Source organism: Panulirus ornatus, chromosome 46, assembly GCF_036320965.1.
Source record: "Panulirus ornatus isolate Po-2019 chromosome 46, ASM3632096v1, whole genome shotgun sequence".
Classification (NCBI taxonomy): Eukaryota; Metazoa; Arthropoda; class Malacostraca; order Decapoda; family Palinuridae; genus Panulirus; species Panulirus ornatus.
The window spans coordinates 39,429,529-39,450,588 of NC_092269.1; the positions used below are offsets into that span (position 1 = coordinate 39,429,529).

Below are 21,060 nucleotides of genomic sequence, written 5' to 3' on the forward strand. Positions count from 1 at the left end.
TCGTGCTCAATGTCGTACCTTCGTGCTCAAGGGTCGCACGGTCGTGCTCAAGGGTCGTACCGTCGTACTCAAGGGTCGTACCGTCGTGCTCAAGACTCGTACCGTCGTGCTCAAGGGTCGTACCGTCGTGCTCAAGACTCGTACCGTTGTCTCAAGGGTCGTACCGTCGTCCTCAAGGGGCAGTATTTGGACAGTACAGATGACTACAGTCGTTTATCACACACGGATGTTTGGCCTGACATCAGATTTGTGCTATAACACGGGTGTTCCTGTGTGCTTAGAACATCAGAAAAAAAAAACAAACGAAAACATGTACGCTCAGATACGTGTAGATTTGAGAAGGATTCGTCAATTTACAGGCGTTTGAACTACCAACTAGCTGGTGGTGTGCGCGGGTGTCAATAAACTTATTGTTATTGGGGAACTCACTCTGTTTTGGCTTGAGGGAGATGACAGAAACTATTCTAGCCACGTCTGGCTTTACACAGTCGTCTGTGTGTGTTGTATACACACACGCACACAGACACACCCCATCCTAAGCTAGGCACCCATTTTATCGACCAGTCCCTTGGGGATGATGAACAGCTGGGTGAACTGTGGACCTCTGGTTCCCACGACCATGACTCGAACCTCCGCGGATGTGATCCCAGGCGGCCCGTGCATGCGTGACGGTGTGTGACGTTGACCACCATACCACAGAGGTCCGTGTGTGTGTGTGTGTGTAGAGGGTCCTACCCTTTAAATATCAATTTCACATTAGGAATAGAATCTACATCGTATTGAAGAATGAACAGTGCAGACAGACAGGCGGAAATACCAAGACAAGTAAGATGAATGTAAAGCTTCTCAAAGCGACGACCTTTTACTTCTGAACACAATAAATAAGTTGCCAGAAGTGACGCAAAAGGTTATAAAAACGTCAATGACATTTTGTTAAAATCCCCCTTACGTCCAGGTGGCGTAGGGGCGCACAAAAACACCAGGAAAAGATGTGTTGATACTATTTATATAAATCATATTTTCCGTACGACATCTTTTTTACAAGGAATAAAAAAGGATACCATACGAAAATTCTTGTACATCTGTGTAACAGCTGAGACGCCTCTGACGGCAATAGTGTCTCATAAGACTAGTTGTTGTTGGGTTGGTGTGTAGTTCTCCCGTTCCCTCTCCAAGTTCCCATTGATCTACTCCACTCATGGAGGCTGACAGTAGACTTATCAACAACAGCAGGGGTCGTGCACGAGGAGGACAGCAGAGAATCAGCGGCAAAAGTGGGTCAAAAAAATAACAAAACAAAAGCAGATGTAACTCGCCAATCCCCTGCGCCTCCCTTTCGCTGGCCTGCTGGAAGGGAAGCGAGATATTCGCCATGCAGCAGGATGATGTGTGGCTCCTGACTCGGCCACCGAACATGACGAGTGTTGTAGGATGGTCGGGGGAGGAGCTACATCATCCTGTATGTACAGGGAAACTGTATGTGTGAAGGAGGGTAGTGTAGCAACACTTATACAACCGTATGTATGAAGGAGGGTACTGTAGTAACATTTATACAACTATGTGTGAGGAAGGGTACTGTAGTAACACTGATACAACTGTATGTGTGAGGGAGGGTACTGTAGCAACACTATACAACTGTATGTATGAAGTAGGGTACTGTAATAACATATATACAACTATGTGTGAAGGAGGGTACTGTAGTAACATTTATACAACTATGTGAGGAAGGATACTGTAGCAACATTATACAACTGTATATGTGAAAGAGGGTACTGTAGCAACAGTATACAACTATATGTATGGAGGAGGGTACTGTAACAACACTATACAACTGTATGTGTGAAGGAGGGTACTGTAGCAACACTATACAACTATATGTATGGAGGAGGGTACTGTAACAACACTATACAACTGTATGTGTGAAGGAGGGTACTGTAGCAACACTATACAACTATATTTGTGAAGGAGGGTACTGTAGCACTACTATACAACTGTATGTGTGAAGGAGGGTACTGTAGCAACACTATACAACTGTATGTGTGAAGGAGGGTACTGTAGCAACACTATACAACTGTATGTGAGAAGGAGGGTACTGTAGCAACACTATATAACTATGTGTAAAGGAGGGTACTGTAGCAACACTATACAACTGTATGTGAAGGAGGGTACTGTAGCAACACTATACAACTGTATGTGTGAAGGAGGGTACTGTAGCAACACTATACAACTGTATGTGAAGGAGGGTACTGTAGCAGCACTATACAACTGTATGTATGAAGGAGGGTACTGTAGCTACACTATACAACTGTATGTATGAAGAAGGGTATTGAAGCAACACTGTACAACTGTATGTATGGAGGAAGGTACTGTAGCAACACTATGGTAGCTTCCAATGTTGACCTAGCCGGGTGGTAGGGGAAGCCTTGGCAGATAAGATAAAAACTGGTAATGTAATCTGTACGCACAAAGCTCCCGTGGAGCCATATACCTCCATACGCAGCCAACGTAGGGGCGCTGCTGCTGTTGTGTTTGTTCACTGGTGCTGGTGTTGGCATATCCTGAGGGAGAGAGAGAGAGAGTAGTACATATACAGCTGTTGTTGTTTTCGAAAAGATTCATGTGAGTGGCATTGAAGGCCTCGCTTTTACCTCCTCTCCCTCCCTCCAGCTGCTGTTCACATATTACAGTGAGTTGACGTCGGCAATTGACGCGTGTTCTTGTAGATTGGTGATCTTGTAGTGTGGGCGACCAGACTGGGACTGACTCTGCCAGATGTACCGATGATGGTTTAGCACTTTAGGTACAACACTTCCACATGACACGGTCTATTAGACCAATTTGTAGGTAAGGAGGGAGGGAAGCCTTTTCTATGCGAGGGTGACAAGAACAAGTTAATGTATCATACGTGAGAAAATTTCGGTTGCTATGACGCTATCTCTGGTATATAGACTTTAGTTAATCATCAGCTTAGGCTTCAGAAGTAGGTGTCATGTTTAGGACTTTACGTGGACTTTTGGATTGGTTTAGATTCATCTAAACCCTCGCATCAAAAATGAAAATTTCAAGACATTAGAATCGGATCAGAGGTGTGTATGTGATCCCTTACACATTGTGGTTTCTCTGACTCCTAATGATGAAGGGACAATTAATTTATGCGATCTATATCATGGTAGTATATGAGAACATTTTCTGAACTATAGTGTATAGGATTCAGTCTATGACTAGATACATAAATATATCAATGATTATATTCGTACATGTAAACGAATGAAAACTATTTCTGAATACGTAAAAAAGTAAAAAATGAATAATTTCAGACAAGTTAAAGATACAAATCAGTTATTTCTAAAAGTAACGTTACAGTCAAGGGGTTAGACCGAAATCTAAGTTTGTTGTTACAGTATATTTAGTGTTGCTACGGTGTGGCTAGTGTTGCTAGAATGTGGCTGGTATTACTACTGTATGGTTAGTGTTGCTACGGTAAGGCCAGTGTTAATTAGATCATAGCTAGGACTTTGATGCGACGTGTTTTAGTTAATCAATCTTAGTTGCTATGTGTATTTGTTGCTAATATTGATAGCCGCTTGGCTATCAGTTCGTGTTAGACATTGTTGTAGCCTAGCTTGCACAGTATTAACCTTGCCTGGACTTCACTTCATCTAGGTTGAACTCTGCAATCTCGTCTTCACAGAAGTGTCTGCCTTTGATAAAAGGTCTAAGCGTCGGACATCAGTTGTTCTTCCGCTGGTAGATTCGTCTAAGACGAAGCTGTGCAGTATGGAGGTTAAGTTGGCGTTTACGTAAGGAATGGCGCCCAAGCTAGATGACTTACTATCGCTACAGATAACCGAAGTAGTAGCTGGCTTATCTAGGTCCGCAACACCATCTGTACTCATTCTACCGACTTATATTTAGTTCACTTCCTTCAGGGACAGTCTGACTTTCCGGGAAGATAATGAGACAAGTAGAAATGCAATTTTCGGATGGAAAGGATCATGTAATATGTATAGTTAGACACAAGACAGGAATTATACGGTACGTGCCAGACGCCTCTATGTTGGTTGATTCCCTTTGTACTTTTTACCCCGGAAGCTCTTCAGATGTCAGGAAAAATTGGTATTGTACTAGGGGGTAACTAGATACAGGGAGATCAGATAACAGAAGACCAGATGTGTGACGAAATTATTAATTGGGGAATAGCAACAGCAACGTGAGTTTGTGGTGTAAAGACATGGAGACTAGATAGTAAGACAGGAGGGAGATGAATGATGATGAGGAAAGGTATTGGGATGAGGAAGATGGGACATGAAAATGAGGGAGAGACTTCAGCCATCAGTAATGTATCAGACGTGTTGCCTAACACTGACTGAGGAAGTGTCCACGATGATAGTAACCGAGAAATTATCGTGTGTTGCAGGAGTGTTAAAGGCGCTGCGGAGAAGCCCTTCCAACAACGTTTATACCAGTTGTTGGTTATGACAGTCTCAGATGCAGGAAGGGCACCGGTGGATGTGAGAATAGCACGTTTCTCCCAGAGGGCCTAGTCGCCCCTCCCCAGTGTTAGACTGCCAGAGTTATGATACTCACTTTTGCATCAATTAATCGCGCCTGTATTACATAAGAACATTGTGTTAATGATAAATAGATAAAATATCAGTGTGCGCTACTCACTGACTTATTTGTTTTGACGCCACGTTCATGGAGAAAGTCGCCTGGGAATAACGCGTGCATTTCATGACGTGTCTATGAACTCCTGACGTTAGAGTTGAGATGCAGTTTCGTTTTGCTTTCTTGCAGGATCTGGTACTGTCGCGGAGCCTGGATATGCCACCACCGTCACTTCTGTAAGAACCTGGGAGAGCCGCTGTCTCTGCTGTAGGACCTGGGGGAGTCACTGTCACTGCTGTGAGACTTGGGAGAGCCACCGTCACTGCTGTGAGACCTGAGAGAGCCACTGTCACTTCGGTAGTACAAGAGGACACCTTTGCTATAGTGAGGAACCTATACATGCCCCTACCATCCTAAAGGTTCCAAGAACTCTCAAATTCCCCCTCGGGACTTTGGACACACCCACCATACTAGAGAACCAAAGGACGCCTTACCATCGTGAAGATCAAGGAATTATACGGCCAGCTTATAGGATCTAATACCTGGAGTATTCTGCATGACTTAAGGACACCTGTATTTTCCTGAGGAGGACGAAAAACGCTTCAAGTATTGCAAAGGACCCAGCTACAGAGGTCTTAAAGGCTATCCATCCCTAAGGAGAACCTGATGGCGTACTGAACATCCTGAAGGACCTCTTTCTCATGTTCTCTAATGACCTGAGGATTCTTTTATCAGCCTGAGGACCTAACAGTCATCCTGCAGTCGTGGGGAAAGCGATGTTAAGATGACACCTTCCCTCCTGAAATACCTGAGGAATCTCTCCCATCCTGAGGAGGCCTAAAAGAGTTTTTACAGTGTCAAGAACCACAGGATCTTTTTAAGAATCTGAGATTCTGCGGGCGTCCTTAACATCTTCCGGGACCTGCTTACCATCCCGCAGGACCTGCTTACCATCCTGGACTTGTGGGCCTGCTTATCATGCTGCAGGACTTAGGAACCTTCATACCAACCCGGATTTAAGGGCACTCCTTCAGAATGACTCGAGGAAAGTGGTCAACTGTCTTCCTGTCCATCCCCATCCTAGCGTTGTACCTCTGCGTCATGTTCCACAACGACAAGAAGGTAAGTAAGGGAGACGTATACATATGTGTACTTAAAGAGAAGGAGAGATGGGGTGAAGGTTGATGTGTTACTAGATTATACACCAGTAAATCCCGGGATGTAGATAAGGTGCTGATATCTCCTTATATGAACAATCTTCGCAGGTGTGTGTAACGATATCTTTGTACTGTACGTGAAGGGAGTTCTACACTCGTGGGGCCTTAGTTCATAAACATTCTCTGCTGTCGTACAACATTTTACGATTATGTGTGCCATCGTCATTAACAGTTCCATTAACATTGTTTATCCCATGGAGCCATTATACTTACACGATGAAAGTACATTCCTTCTTACAGATTTCTTGCTGAGTTTCATGTTATGGCCTTTAGTTGTTCTGTTCTTTACGCTCTGTAGAGAACTGTATTCTGTTCTTCATTCAAGGGCTCAAAAGACTCGAAGGCTGTGAGGAAGTCGCGTCTCATCTCTCGTCTTTTTCCATGATGAGCAGGTTTTACCATCACACACAAAATCACAGGATTTTAGTTCGAGAGACGGTGCCCTACGAACGTAGAACTCCCTCCATATAATGTACCATCAGATAATTCCACTCTTAGCACACCAGAGGGTTCTACCTTATAGCCATAAGGCTCTCCACTGAGTGTCCTCTAACCAACGACAGGACCTGCAGCTTCTGCCGGAGGATCCGCGGGCAGGAGTCGTCACCACAGCACCTCTTACCAGCAGGCGTCTCAAAATTTTAGAGACTCCGGGGCCGGCCAGGAAGGAGGTGGAAGCGTCATATGCCCCCGAGAATGTGCAAGAGACAGAGACCATGTCGGAGAGGCAGAGGGATGTCCGTGAGAGGTGCGCTGATTTGCTAACCCTCTCTGAAAGAGCCCAGCAGCCAAACAGTAAGGAGTTCTTGGTGAGCGAGAGGTACCAGCTCGTGTGGTGTAACGTGTTCAAAGCCGCTTCCTCCACTTGGCTCGACAACTTCCTGCGAATGGCCGGCTACTCTGGCGTGATCGTCCGTAACCATCTGTCGTCACCCGTGGAGCTGGCTAGGAAGGTCTACCCACGGCCCACATCCGAGCAACTCCAGACGTACCTACATCAACTCAACTACACCTCCTTCATCATCGTCCGGGACCCCTTCCAACGGCTCCTCTCCGCCTACCGCGATAAGCTGGAGCCCAAAAACCAGTCCTACTACAGGTGAGGAAATGCGTCGCCTTTGAATGGCTAACCATAGTAACTTTAGGCAACCTGTGGAGTACCAGATAGTGGCCGCGTATTAAGATCCCCTGTTGAAACTCACAACGGAATTCAGCACCCACTTTGCTCCATATAACGCATATGATTTTCAAGGCAATAACCTTTTTCATACATTAACCAACGTGGCATAAGCATAAACATACCTACCGTAGTCGTTTGTGATGAAAGAAAGATGAAGAGCTTGAAAAAAGGAAGTGATTAATAAGGAAAGCTCCGTAGGTCTGTGTGTGTTTAAAAACCGATTTAAATGTGGTAAAGTTGTAGGAAGAGGGAAAGACAAAAGGATTCAACAGCTTTCCTATCTGAAGAGAGAAAGGGGCATCATAACGGTCTGTCCTCGTATGGCTGGTGTTCACACAGCATCTATGAGAAGCCGCAACCATTCGGTTGCCACTTATCCAAGCCCTGGCCGCAGGAGTGTTAATGGATCTAAGCATCTAAATATACCCATTTTCCTGTTGTTTCCTTTACAACTACAGCTCAAAATATGACATGATAACTTGGACTGAATTCGTTTTGAAATTTTCAGCTCTGAACCCACATCAGTGAAGCCTGTGTAATCGACCAACTTCCTTCTTTTCTTCCAGATCTCTGAAATGCCAGATAAAGGAGAAACATGGCCACCGTAAGTCTCCCCACGACTGTCAACCAACTTTCAGCGAGTTTGTAAATCATGTTATCGATGAGGACGCCCAGGGAATGCAGCCCAATGAGCATTGGGCTCCATACTATCGCTTCTGCTCGCCATGTCAGGTTGAGTTCGACTTCATCCTCCACTTCGAGTCTCTCTCAGTGGACGAAGCAGTTCTATTAGAAAACGTGAGTCGTTGTCTGTGATTCTATGGACTATGTTTTCGTCCATTCCGGATAACAGTCTTCTCTATCCCGTCCCTCCTTTGCTTCTTCCATTATCCATTTCTCCTCCTCTTACCTTTTCAGGTGTCGGGTTTGGCAGAGGTAGTCAAGCCACAAACACTGCACAGCTCACACACAGACTACGCACGGGTCACCGCCGAATATTTCAGCCAGCTCACCTCCAGACAGCTCGATGGGCTCTTGAAGATATACCTCAAAGACTTTAGAATATTTGGATACAGTGAAACCAAATATTTCGATTATATCAATTCATAGACTTATGGTGTACATACTGCAAGATACACGAGACATAAAATCGCTTGTGTAATCCAGCACTTTAAAGAAGATAATCTCTGTTTGTGTTATTTGTTCCCATAAACACTAAAAATCTTACTGGTTCTCTTTATGTTACTGACGAATTAACAAGTATACTTGCATGCTTGAGTTTGTTTACGAATCCGTACTGTATGAATGGCAGTGTATACACGAAAGACTGGTCTTTCGTCAGCTAGTTTCTCTGTAACGTTATTTTTGTCTTTTAAAATTGTTACGAATGCGTTGAGAAATCTAAGAATTGGCTTTATCTTATCATTCACTCTACGAAGACGCAAGACGCAAAAACAAGTGTCGTCGGGGTTGGAACACTGGGGAGAACTTGTCAACACATAGTATAGGTAACTTAACACACCAGCAGAGGTAAGTTAACACATGTGAGAATAACTTGTTAACATTTGTTGTTGGAATGACTTGTTAATACAGTGGGGTTATTAACTCGTACAGTGGAGGTAACTTGTTAAAATATACATAGTTGCGTTGATTTGTTAACATCTGCAGTGGGAGTACCCTGTTAACAGCTGGGACAAGTTTTAATCATATCATAAATGCTCTAAACCAATAATAAACCGAAGGAAATTACACAGTGTGAGATGTAAGAAGAGAACATCCTGGCTGGATTAAGGCACCAAGGAAGCTAGCTAGTGCAAGTAAAACTACATGAATAAAATAATGAATAGTTAACATACCGACTAAATATCAATGAGGGAATACGAAAGCCAGACGATGCATTCTTTACTGGGCTCCAACTGAACATTATGAATTTCATGAAAATGGAAGATATTGAAATACTGAAGGAAAAGTTAGACTACAGTGTTAATGTAAATAAATTATAAACTTTAAAAAGTTCATAAATCTACTTATATTTAACGTCTGCATTTTTAATATTTAAATTTCTTCCATTTGCTCTATTATGTAGTTCATCATAGTTTCATGGAAACTCGTATGACATATGTACTTGCTGAAGCAAGAATAAGCAACACTACGCTTCTTTGCTGAAAGAGAATAGAAGAAAAGACTTAAGATGAAACTACTGTAGGAACTACATCAGATATGCCTCACTCCGTTTTCTATCGTTGCTCTTGCTCCAGGAACGAACGTATCACAATTAACACGACCTCTTTGTTATGCAGCTCTTGTGATGAATGAACATCCCTTCCTGTTTACCCACGTCCATATATGCTTCGAGAAGTCGTCTCCATTTCACTTAGCTTCGCTTTCTACATCATTTACCGGTGAGTGTTTTTGCCAAGGAATAACAGGATTTCTGGAGATTCCTTGTTATTTATACAGAAATGTTTCTCTTGCCTCCACTATCTTCAGTGTTGGGGACCTTGCTTTATATTCCTTTGTGTCCCTTTTTGTTCGATCTTCGTCTGAGGCTCGCTCTTGTGGATCAGAGGCGCCGTTTGTTGATTCATTTATTTCTTAGATCTGTGGCTAGCAGGCCCGTCAGCCACGCCTTTGAGATCGTCACTGCATCATTTTCTTGAAGCCTACTTGTTTTGGCTAGCTGGCGATCCCCTTAGGGGTTCCCGTTTCGTTTTTCTTGGGGCTCCCAGGCGCTCGCTGAGCATCATGCTCACATTTGCCTGCTGTCTTTGTCGGGGCATGAACACAGATGGATAATTCAGGTTGATTTGTTCCGTAGCGCAACTCCTTTAGGGGCTGGGACCTCTTCTGGATCCGCCCTCTTTGGAAGCGTTTCATCAGATATCGTTTCTCGTGGAAGTTCCCAGTACGTTTGGGTCCTGTGGAGGGTTCAGGAGTGTTCGTCGGGTGGCGTCACCCATGTTTCCCTTCTTGTATTGAGGATCTGGACTAGGAAAGGGGTGAGGGTTAAACCATCCAGGTGCATCTGGCTACGTAGACTCGTGGGATCTGACACCATGGAATCCCTACCACTTCCTAGTTTAGATAGGCTTGACTGCAGGGGTTCATCAGGCCTCCTTCCATGTTTCAGCTAGGCTGGTATCTTTGTTGTGCTCATTACCTAGACCAGGACCAAGGCTGACGAAGATTTTTGAGAAAAGTGCTCAAATCGTGGATAATGATCAGAAGAATTTTCACTCGTATTCATGGGAAGTTTGAGCAACAAAATTATAAATCTTATAAATGAAAATATATATATATATATATATATATATATATATATATATATATATATATATATATATATATATATTTGTGACAATTGTCATTCATATTATAATGAATATGCATATTGTACTAATTATTACAGAGGTAACCAAGAACTTGAATGCCGTCTTAGGAAGTGTGTTTGCGCACCCCGTAACCCTTCTAAATCGTACTGAATGAAACAGTTTTAGGAATTAAATGTTTTTGTATATAACTAATAATTCATCAGAGGCAACAGTAATGACTTTATGGCTATAATAAGAGACACTTTCACATATGATAATTGGGCAAATAACACAGGAAGAGCAGGTAATGCCACCTTGGGCCTGCTTGTCATAGGTTTGCCAACCTAACCTAGGCTTCACCACCCGGTACTTTCTAGTGACGTATGACGGAGTCTTTCTGGCCGCCTTTTTGCTGTCCCAAAAATCCACGTCCACACGGCGTGCAGCCAGGGGATGTACAGCTGAGTTTACCGGGGACGGCCACGGATTCTGCGTGTCACACGCCCCATACACCTGTGATCGACCCTTGGCTGAGCCAGTGTGCAACACGCGAATATCTTTTACCCATTTGGCCCACTCCCAGGTTAAGAAAGACCTGTAATGGAACCATTTAAAAAAAAAAAATAGGTGGATAGTTCATTACCTGGTGGGTGCACAGCTCTGTAGGTGGTAGTAAGGTCATGAAGAAAGTTGTAAGTCAATTCAGGTGATGGTAAATTTCGAGTGTAGTACGAATATCCAGGCGTGTAGTTAGGTTGGCAACTACTGTATTTGGTCATGCAGTCAATAAGGTAATTCATTTCGCAATAAGGCCATTAATCATGTGACACTGTCGTCCAATTGGTGGTTAGGTCATCATTTCGGTAGCAGTTAAGGTTATCCAGACACTCTTAAGGTCAGCATCGTGTTTAGGTCAGTGGGCTATTCATAAGGTCACCCCAGTAAGTCTTCTGGTCACTGGGCTTTTGATAAGGTCAACTGACAAGTGTTCGAGTCGCCGAGCTGTTGGTAAGGTCACACAGTTTGGAGTGAGGCCATCCACAGTAAGGTAGGCTCGCCTTTATCATCAGGTGATCAAAGGTTATGTGATGGTAGTTAGGTAAGCCAACTGCTGTATCTTCATACAGTTATCAATGGACAGTGATTTAGTCATATAATGTCAGGGCTTATTTTATGGGATATTATTATTATTATTATTATTATTATTATTATTATTATTATTATTATTATTATTATTATTATTATTATTATTATTATTATTATAATTATTATTATTATTATTATGATAATAATATTATTATTATTTTTTTTTTTTTAATTTTCCAAAAGAAGGAACAGAGAATTGGGCCAGGTGAGGGTATTCCCTCAAAGGCCCAGTCCTCTGTTCTTAACGCTACCTCGCTAATGCGGGAAATGGCGAACAGTTTGAAAGAAAAGATTATTATTAATATGATTATTATTATTATCATTATTATTATTATCATTATTATTATTATTATTATTATTATTATTATTATTAGTAGTAGTAGTAGTAGTAGTAGTAGTAGTATTAGTAGTAGTAGCAGTAGAAGTAGTAGTAGTAGTAGTAGTAGGAGTAGTAGTAGTAGTAGTGTAGTAGTAGTAGTTGTTGTTGTTGTTGTTGTTGTTGTTGTTGTTGTTATTGTGTTTTATCATTTGTGCAGTTTATCATATACGGTGTAGCGACTTGCTTTACGACTCGTAACACTCAGCCCCAGTCGGGGTCAGACCAGCATGGGTTCGAATCCTGGGTGAAGCAGTCGGGTCATACGCAACCCAGGTGTTTATCCTCCCCTTGAAGGCTGGTCGAAAAATGAGTACCTGGCTTATCTTAGGATGGGGGGGGGGGGGGTAGGGTGTTTACCTGTTAGAGGGAAGATATGGTACATATTACAAAAGACGCGGCAACACAAGTGTAAAACTCTCTCCTCGTAACACAAATAGCAATTTGCTTTTACCGCTGGCGTTAGAATCATAGCAGACACTTCGGAAGCATAGCAAAGCGTTGAGAATGAATGGAAAATAGACATTACATAGCCGGTAATTGGAGGTACGGTACTAACTTCAACCATGATTAAGGAATGAGACAGTAGCCTCCAAATATTGCTTCAAAAGTTTGATATCTTGGAAAAATTAATAATAATGTGATGACGAGAAACCATGTAAACATAACTTGAGTATGTTTAGGCTCTACACTGTAATGGAGACATACCATGAAAGCTATGATAATATGCAAATCTATTTAGATTTATCCTGACACTTGAGTTATACCTTGTCTGACGTTGACTCTTTTAAATGAACAATTGATTCAAGATAATGCCATTCCATACTTGTTATTCTCTTCACAAACTCTCTCCAGTCAGGAACCTCCCATATAGCAGATTTACCGGCTGGCAAGGTATATTTAGTGTACAAAAGTAATTTTACTAATATTGCAGATTCAATTATCCTCACCCGGCTCGCGTCTCTGTTCCTTCTTTTGGAAAAGTCATACAGGAGGGGAGGATTTCCAGCCCCCGCTTCCACCCCTTTTAGTTTACTTCTACGACACACAGGGAATACGTTGGAAGTATTCTTTCTCCCTTATCCATGGGGATAATCAGGGCCATGTTATCGCTATGTGTACCCAAGCCGGAGCCTGGTACCCATTTTATTGAGCAACATTTAGGGAAGGATGAACAGCTGGATTATCTGTTAACAAATCAAACGAACGTTAGTCAATTCAGTGAAGTTTATAGAACGAGTATTTCTATATACAAATATGTCATTCAACGTTACTATTTTCCATTTTAACTTTTTTTTTTTTAAATACCAATTCTTTTTCCGTAATACATTCAGGCTGCAAAAATAAGATTTCTTGGATTCATTGCGTTATATACTTATGCCGAATTAACGAAGCGTAACCAATAAGCAATTCAAGTGAAGTCTGTTAAGTTGAACCTTCAAACAACTTTACTGATATTATGCACAATGTATGATAACGCTAGATGCCCAGTGTTATGTTGAAATGGTCACATATAATATGGAATACCAAGAGGTTATTTATTCCGGGGTGTGAGGGAAATAAGACATGGAAGACTGCATAGGAAAGGGTAAGTTTTGCAGCAGTTGCAGTTATGGGAACAAATCCATATTGATTGTATAATGTGCCCATTGTTTAAGTTACGCCAAAGTTTAAATTTTCTTTCTGTAAAAGAAAACGGTTCCTATTGGCATGGTATAACGGTATACTCGCTTAAATATTGTATAGACCCATTATTGCGAACTGGTTGGTAATGGCACCGTGACAAATGAAATGATTACTCGAGAGAAAATTAATCACAGAAAAGTGAAACTTTCTTTAATTCGTCGCTATGCATACATTTAGCTTGTAAGTAGGAGAATGATGTAAACATCTCTTTGCAGTGTCTGCGAGGGATAACTAGTCGGGGTCACTTTCTGAGTGATTCATTGTATCGGCCTTACTGGACGAATGCACTGATTAGCACAAGTGCATACTGAACTATCAGTTGGCCATAGGGTTTTAGCCCTCCTTCTAGGCTGCCAAACAAGCCCGGATTGTCTGAAGCGTCTTTACGAGGTCATGAAGATTGTTACGTGACAGCATGAGGTAAAAGACTAATTGTAGATATTGACCGGTTATTTGGGGAGGGAGGGGATATGATAGAGAATCATTTTGTAGTTGAATGAAACCATTGTTGTGTTATGCACTGACTTTTCTAACATATCAAGAAAGTAAATGAGTTTCCTTTAGCAGAGACGTCAACAATGTACATATTTGAAAATTTCATTGAAAATAATTTGAAGTACATGCTTATATATATACTTATTTTCATTGTGGTCCCCATATCATTTTGAAGGTTTAATGATAAGCAGAATATATCAGCTTTGCATCAACTCCATACAAAAGCTAAATTAGTATAGCAATTTAGGTTTTCGCTCAGTCTGTTGAGGTCTTTGAATGTTTAAATTTCCCACCACAGCTGAGGTTCGTACTGGCCGCCAGATGGCAGGGACAACGAAAATAAATGAAATGTCCGATTCTCTTGGTATATTTATCAACATACCTTATAAAGTGCTCTGACTCATCTAGGAAAGATAATATTAAGTGGATGTGGGAGAATTAGAATATCGTGGTGAGTGAATAAAGATCGCTGAAGGCCGAGAAACCTTGTGTGTGTTAATTGATATTTTATTCATCTGAAGACTAAGCTGGAGGGCAGACATTGGGAGTCATAAGATGACGGAAAACCAAAACACTCTATCGGAAGTAATCAAAGGACTTTGACAAGTGCAGAATAAGATTATGTTTCATTTTGTTGTTATTTGTGGAAGTTCCATGGGCCTATCGTAATAAGAATGGTGTGTGAAGTAAGAGAAAGACAGGAGAATAACCGTTGAGGAGACGTGAGGTAAGGCTCGTCATCAAGGTATTCCTAAGGTAACTTGCAATATTATATGTATAGAAAATTAAACCTTGAGCTTATGGGTTGTTTAATACAATTTACAATGGGAATGAAACTAGCTGACTAAATTGAATATTTTTTTATTAATCTTCGTGGGGGTATATACGTATGTAACGATTGCAACACTTTAGATTTTGCTTTATCTTTTTTTTCGTATTTGTTGTTATTATTTTGATGCCTTAAGTACAAGAAGAAGACCTTAGAGCTTGGTGCCTTATCAGACCAGACATTGTAATATCTAACGATTGTGGTGTAGAGATCGTGTCCTGCCGTCCATCTCGAGGACCGCATTGTTTTATACAATGGAAATAAGCTAGGTGCATGCATTTCTTCCAGTGGTTACCTGCCACAATTCATTATCTGTTCTTTATATTTGTTTAATAAACTTTACCAGAAAAGCTACTCGCAGTTGCCTGCTTAGAATGGGCTGGTTTAGGGCCACCCTGTTATTTACTAATTTTTGTTTTCCTGTTTAGACACGTCAAGTTACGTCCATAGGAAATTCAAAATAAGGGAAAATATTGTTAAGTAAGATAAGATCGTGAAACTTGTGTATGAGTTGATGAGCAGAATCTGTGAAAGATGTACTAAACTTTCCTTGGGCATTACATTTATATTTTTATCAATATTTGAATGTTGATGTTTTGGTCTCCATAAACGTGATGTGAGGATGTTTTTGAATTGAGACTGTCTTGATAATACGTTAAACTTCATGAAATTATTATTTTCTTAGCTAATTTTTAAGTCACTTTTGACATACAAAGAAATTTTTGAAAGGAAGATGCACATATGCTTTTAGTTGTCGATATTTAAAGCAGGCACTATTAGTGATCACCACTTGTGTGTTATGGGGAGAGAGTTTTGTACTGTGTTGACCTCTGTCTTATTCCTGTTTATGTATACACACACACACACAGCCTTACCTATACCAGTGCTTACACATTGGTTCCAGGTTTATGGAAGGTGACCATAACAGGGAATGTTTTCATAGGGTCTGTTGATTTGTTTCATGAGATGTTTTTATTGTGTTACAGTATTTAGCCCAACTTTTCCCTTGTCTTTAGAGGTCCATAAACCTGCTAGTTCCTGCCACAGGATAGGAAGGAAATTCTGTTAGGTTAGGTTAGCTTTAGTTGGGTTGAAATTGGTTTGCTGATGCTTTATGATTTTTGAAATGATTCTGACATTTATTTTTATCACAAACAGGTGGATGTTCAAAATGGTAGTTTTACCAAAAATTCAGCAGTCTTGAATGCCACTTTTACCTTGCCAACTTGTGTACATTAGAATTTTGATGTACTTGTGACTACATACAGATGTTTACACATTGAACGCATTGATGAGGTTGAAAATTTTAAACTTGCAAATTGTAATGAACTTTGCTCATGACAGGTAAATCAAGGATGATATGGTCAATGAAAATGATATAGAAGTGGCTTAGAAAAGCTTTAATAAAACCTTCAAAGCAGAAGAGGGAACATGTGTGCTAATGCACAGCAGCCATTCTATTCTGTCTGTATCTCTGATGCCTATTCCCAACTTGAACTCCTTCAGGGAGGTGGCCATGGCAATAGAGTCTTTGTAAAAGTTAACTCTAGTTGCTTCTTAGTCTTTAATGCCTCACTCTTAATAGGCCATTGGCAGAGGGCAACTCTAGCACAGTGTTTGCAGAGGCTCTTACCTAATGTTCATACTGACTACTTCTACCTAATGTTCTTACTTGCTACATCTACCTAATACACCTGCCTAAATACTCCTACCTACTACTTTTATCTACTACTTCCATTTTGCCCACAGGCAGGGCCAGCATATAGTGTTCACTGCTGGAAATTCCAGAGCTACAAAGAATGCGCTGTGTGAGTAAAGTGTTGTCAAGTTCTATGTATGACAAGGAGAGATTGTGTGTTTGTGGACAGAATACCAGTAATCCACATGTGGGTGAGGTAGAAGGAAAAGAGCTACCTGGGCCAGAGGAGTGCAACTTGACAACTACTGAAATGCTGGCTCTATACACAGCTGTCACTAGCCCTTCTGATACCCATGTGGGCAGTACTGGTAATATACCTTCCTAGTCTTTGGCTGCCTACCAACTGCTACCTACAGTTTATTTCTAAAACAAAGCCAAGGTAGTGGAACGGTGAAATATAAAGTGTCGTTGTCTAAGAGAGTCTAAGAACGTAGCTCATGAGAAACTCAAAGAAACCAGTAACTAACATAATGGATCTGAGTACCCCTTCACATATTTAAATTTAGTTGCTATATGATTGTTATTTATATATTGTTAGTATTTCAAACTGTTCACTGAAATATGCTTATTGATAATACTTTTATCTCTAGACTAACATTTGTAACTTGTAGCATTGTTAGGTTATGGAAATAGGTCCCAGGATTTTTTAGTGGCAAAGCTAAGTAGTCATGCATTTTGTGATGAAAGTACCAAACATTTACTGTTAGTGGACTTATAAGTAATGATCTTTTTTGTATATTATGGGAATTGATAGGGCACACATGCACATGCACAATTATTTTAAAAAATGGACACTTTTAGCATGATATTACTTGCATATAATGTAAAATAATCAAAACACAGCTCAATTGAGAGCTAAATAAACTTTTTGAAAAATGTATATGGTGTTTATAGTTTCTATTTGCTCTATCAAAAAAAAAATCACATGCATAGTATATTAAAGAAACATGACCTACATAGACATTCATTTCATTCTACATTCTTATAATGGATACAGGCATACAGTAAGACCCATTATGTGGTTACATACCCTAGATTGAATTCATATTGTAAGCATCTTGTTATTAATTTTGATATCAATTTCCACTGTGTTTCCCCTTGTCAAAGGTCGTTTTCCTCTCATGCCAACCTCTTTAATTGAACTAGCATACACTTCTTTTAAATGCCCTCTCTTGCTTTCTTTCCACTTCCCCAAACCACCTCAACATATTACATTTCATCTGCTCTGCCTCTCCACAATTATCCCTTTTTCATTCCCTGCCTTAACAAACCTTTATGCACATACACATTTCAATAAAGCACATTTTACAGCTGAGGAATGATTTTGACCTGTGGATTGATTCTTACACCTTTTCAGATAATTTCATATTTTATATTGCTTCTTTCTTTCTTCATACTATTCGCCATTTCCCACATTAGCGAGGTAGCGTTAAGAACAGAGGACTAGGCCTTTGAGGGAATACCCTCACCTGGCCCCCTTCTCTGTTCCTTCTTTTGGAAAATTGAAAAAAAGGAAAAAACGAGAGGGGGAGGATTTCCAGCCACCTACTCCCTCCCCTTTTAGTCGCCTTCTACGACATGCAGGGAATATGTGGGAAGTATTCTTTCTCCCCTATCCCCAGGGATATATTGCTACAACAGTAACTATCTATCTGCCTACATCTCTGATGCCTGTTCCCTCCTGGAACTTCCTCACAGAGGTGGCCACAGCAGTAGAGTCACCATAACTAGTGAATGCCAGTGCAGTTACAGTTATAGTAACAAGATTACAATCATTCATAGATATTTTCTTTGTATTTTAGTCTTTCCATTAGATGTGTGTTGAGAAGATTAGCTGATTTTTCTTTATAAATCAAGCATTGTGTCAAAATAACATGCCAAAATATCATACACACACAGGCATAGTTTCAGGTGCCCCAGTGTCTGGAAATGACTGGTCTGTGTGAAAATTTTGGTGCTTTTATTTCAAAATGCACAGTTGTTAGGAAATGTTGATGTGTGCTACAGCAGCTGTGGAATAATGTGAATCATGTATCCATTTGGCCACAACAGTCTCATGTTAAATCAGATACCTCATATATCCTAACATTTTTAAGAAATCATGAAATTACAGGTAAGCATTGAAGAATGCACAGTAGTAAATGATATAGTGAATAACAGGTATTTGTATATTTTATTTTACTGAAAAAAATACTTTGACATTTTTCAGGTACAAGATTGTAGAAAGCATTATACATAATAGAAAATGTCCGGTCCAATGGGTAACAATGGAGGAGGTGGCTATCGTAGTGGTGGTATTCCTCCCATACCCCGAGAGAGTCGGCAAGATTTCTCAATGGCTGGCCCATCAATGCATTACCAGGCACCAACAGGTTTGTATGTAATTAGATTGATAGACTCTTGCAGATATTAATATTCATAACACAATAATGAAAATGTATGCACTGATCACACCAATTTTCTGTTTGTAATAAATTCTCAATTGGAGGCATCAAATTTAATAACACAAATAGTTTAATTTTATTGAGATATAAGGTTTAATGGTGAAGAAGTTTTCCTTCAGTGCTTAAGTAGTGTTGCATATTATTGGAAATACATGTCTGAATAAGTACAGATAACTTGATTGTTATTGCAACTAAGACTAAAGGGCAACATTAATTAATATATTGAATAGGTAACTTTTATAACAGTTTTAAAACCTTAAGTTTTCCCGTTTCTTTGATTTGTCTTCATGGTTGGATAAGGTAGAAATTAGTAATTTAGTCTTCCAGTAGTAATTTATGTGACTGTTTTTGCACCATTATCCCTCTATTACTAAGATGTCTGCTGAGGCATTGAATGTGGATGGATAATAACTCAGATATCCATTTGAATGAGAATCAAATAATGATTAGTTTGAACCTAAACTGTGACTTCAGTACATCATCAGTCATATTTTACAGGTATCAGATTGTTAGTTATTCTAATAGTTGTTCTGTAAGTTATTCTTATAACTATATTATCTTGTCAGGTATTATACTAGGTACATTGGAGTTGTGATAATTTGTGAAATTCAAATTCACATTTCCAAATTCACAGGCACCTTTATTGTGCCTCTTTTTTTCTTTTTTTTCTTTTTTGAATTCCCATAATTTGTGGCCAAACGGTGGAAGCTGCCGTATGTGAATCTGTAGGTCAGCATGCTTGGTGGTTGCAAATGATCTTGAATAATTTATTGAATAATTTATTTTGTACAGTGGAAATATTACTGAATTCTTGATGGAAGAGAGACCATGCAGTGCTCTTTATATTTTGAAGGGAATGATATGCTGTTAGGACCTGGATATCATGGACAAAATGTACGATAAATTCTCTGCTGATACTTATGATCATACATTGGAAGAGAAGGTGAAGGACTAATCTACTTGTGATTATGTGTCAACAGATTCATTACATACCAGTCACATCACAACGACAGATATGGAGATTATGGGGTGATGGAGAAACATGAGTAGGAGATGAGACTTTACTCTAAACATTTTGATTTAAAGTCTTTCTTAAGTAGAATAACAACAGCTCAGGGTAACATCAAGCTTATGTACATGCATCATTCATTGTCTGACTGGCCTCAAGCCCATTTGGTTTTGTTTCTCCCATTGGCTGGAATGTAGTCTGCTATCCCTCCCTTCCCCTTGTTAGCCATTCACATATCCCAATATGACCAAGAATGTACGCCAAACTGACAGAACCTGACCTTGTATTTGTGGAATTTTCTGCTTGCATGTGCTGCTTCTGCAGTTTTCCCTGCACTCCTTTTTTGCGTGTGATATGATTATCTCCAGGATTCCACCCCATTTAGGTAGATGCCTCCTTTCATCCACATGCACCACAAGAGCATATGACATTCTGTGGTACCTTAAGTCATCTTTGTGTTCTGTCACTCTTCTTATTTGGCACAAGATTCTTGATGTATAGGAAACCCATCAGCAGGGATGATTTTATTCACTTCATCCCACAGTGATAGGAAAAAGGTTTTATCATAGGATTCTTGCTGAGGACCTTAAAGATATGTAGTGAAGAGCATCGGGAGAAGATAAATTATGCGATAGAAACATTTCCGAAGCTCAGCTACCCCAAGGGTCAGCTCATCAGACTTAAGAATTAAGTCAGGAGAATAAAGGAGAGAAAAGGCAGAGCAACGAATGGGAAGATAATAACAAATTGAGTAATTTCTCAATAAACAGGTTCCTAGTGGTGCTAAACTCACAGAAGGCACAAATCATAGACACTTTCTTAAAATGGGACAAGTTGAACTGTGCTGCATCATCTGTAAGAAAGTTTGGGGATCTTACACAGTGTAAATGAAGTCGGCCAGATACAAGTAATAAAGTTAGTGTGGTTTATAAAATCTATTGCAGTGGTTGCCAACAAGTCTATTACAGTAAAACAAGTCATGGGTTACAGAGAAAAGTGATAGAACACAAAGGAGACCTAAGGAAGCATAGAATGTTGAATGCCCTTATTGTACATGGGG

General features: G+C 40.3%; 2 protein-coding genes across 2 annotated transcripts in view; both read left to right on the forward strand.

The window, feature by feature from the left end:
• Positions 1-2,473: 2,473 nt before the first annotated feature.
• Positions 2,474-8,227, forward strand: LOC139763271 (carbohydrate sulfotransferase 11-like). The gene is made up of 5 exons (XM_071689214.1): positions 2,474-2,686; positions 4,798-5,730; positions 6,389-6,924; positions 7,572-7,803; positions 7,924-8,227. Exons 2-5 carry the CDS (start codon positions 5,644-5,646, stop codon positions 8,113-8,115), a joined length of 1,047 nt encoding a protein of 348 aa, XP_071545315.1. The 5' UTR covers positions 2,474-2,686; positions 4,798-5,643; the 3' UTR covers positions 8,116-8,227.
• A 6,328-nt stretch (positions 8,228-14,555) lies between these two features.
• The window catches only part of LOC139763272 (E3 ubiquitin-protein ligase RNF123-like), an 88,604-nt gene continuing 82,099 nt past the window's right edge, over positions 14,556-21,060 (forward strand). Inside the window, exons 1-2 of the mRNA XM_071689215.1 lie at positions 14,556-14,746; positions 18,757-18,919. Coding sequence (XP_071545316.1) covers positions 18,793-18,919 — 127 coding nt within the window. The 5' untranslated portion in view covers positions 14,556-14,746; positions 18,757-18,792. The remainder of the gene's footprint in view (positions 14,747-18,756; positions 18,920-21,060) is intronic.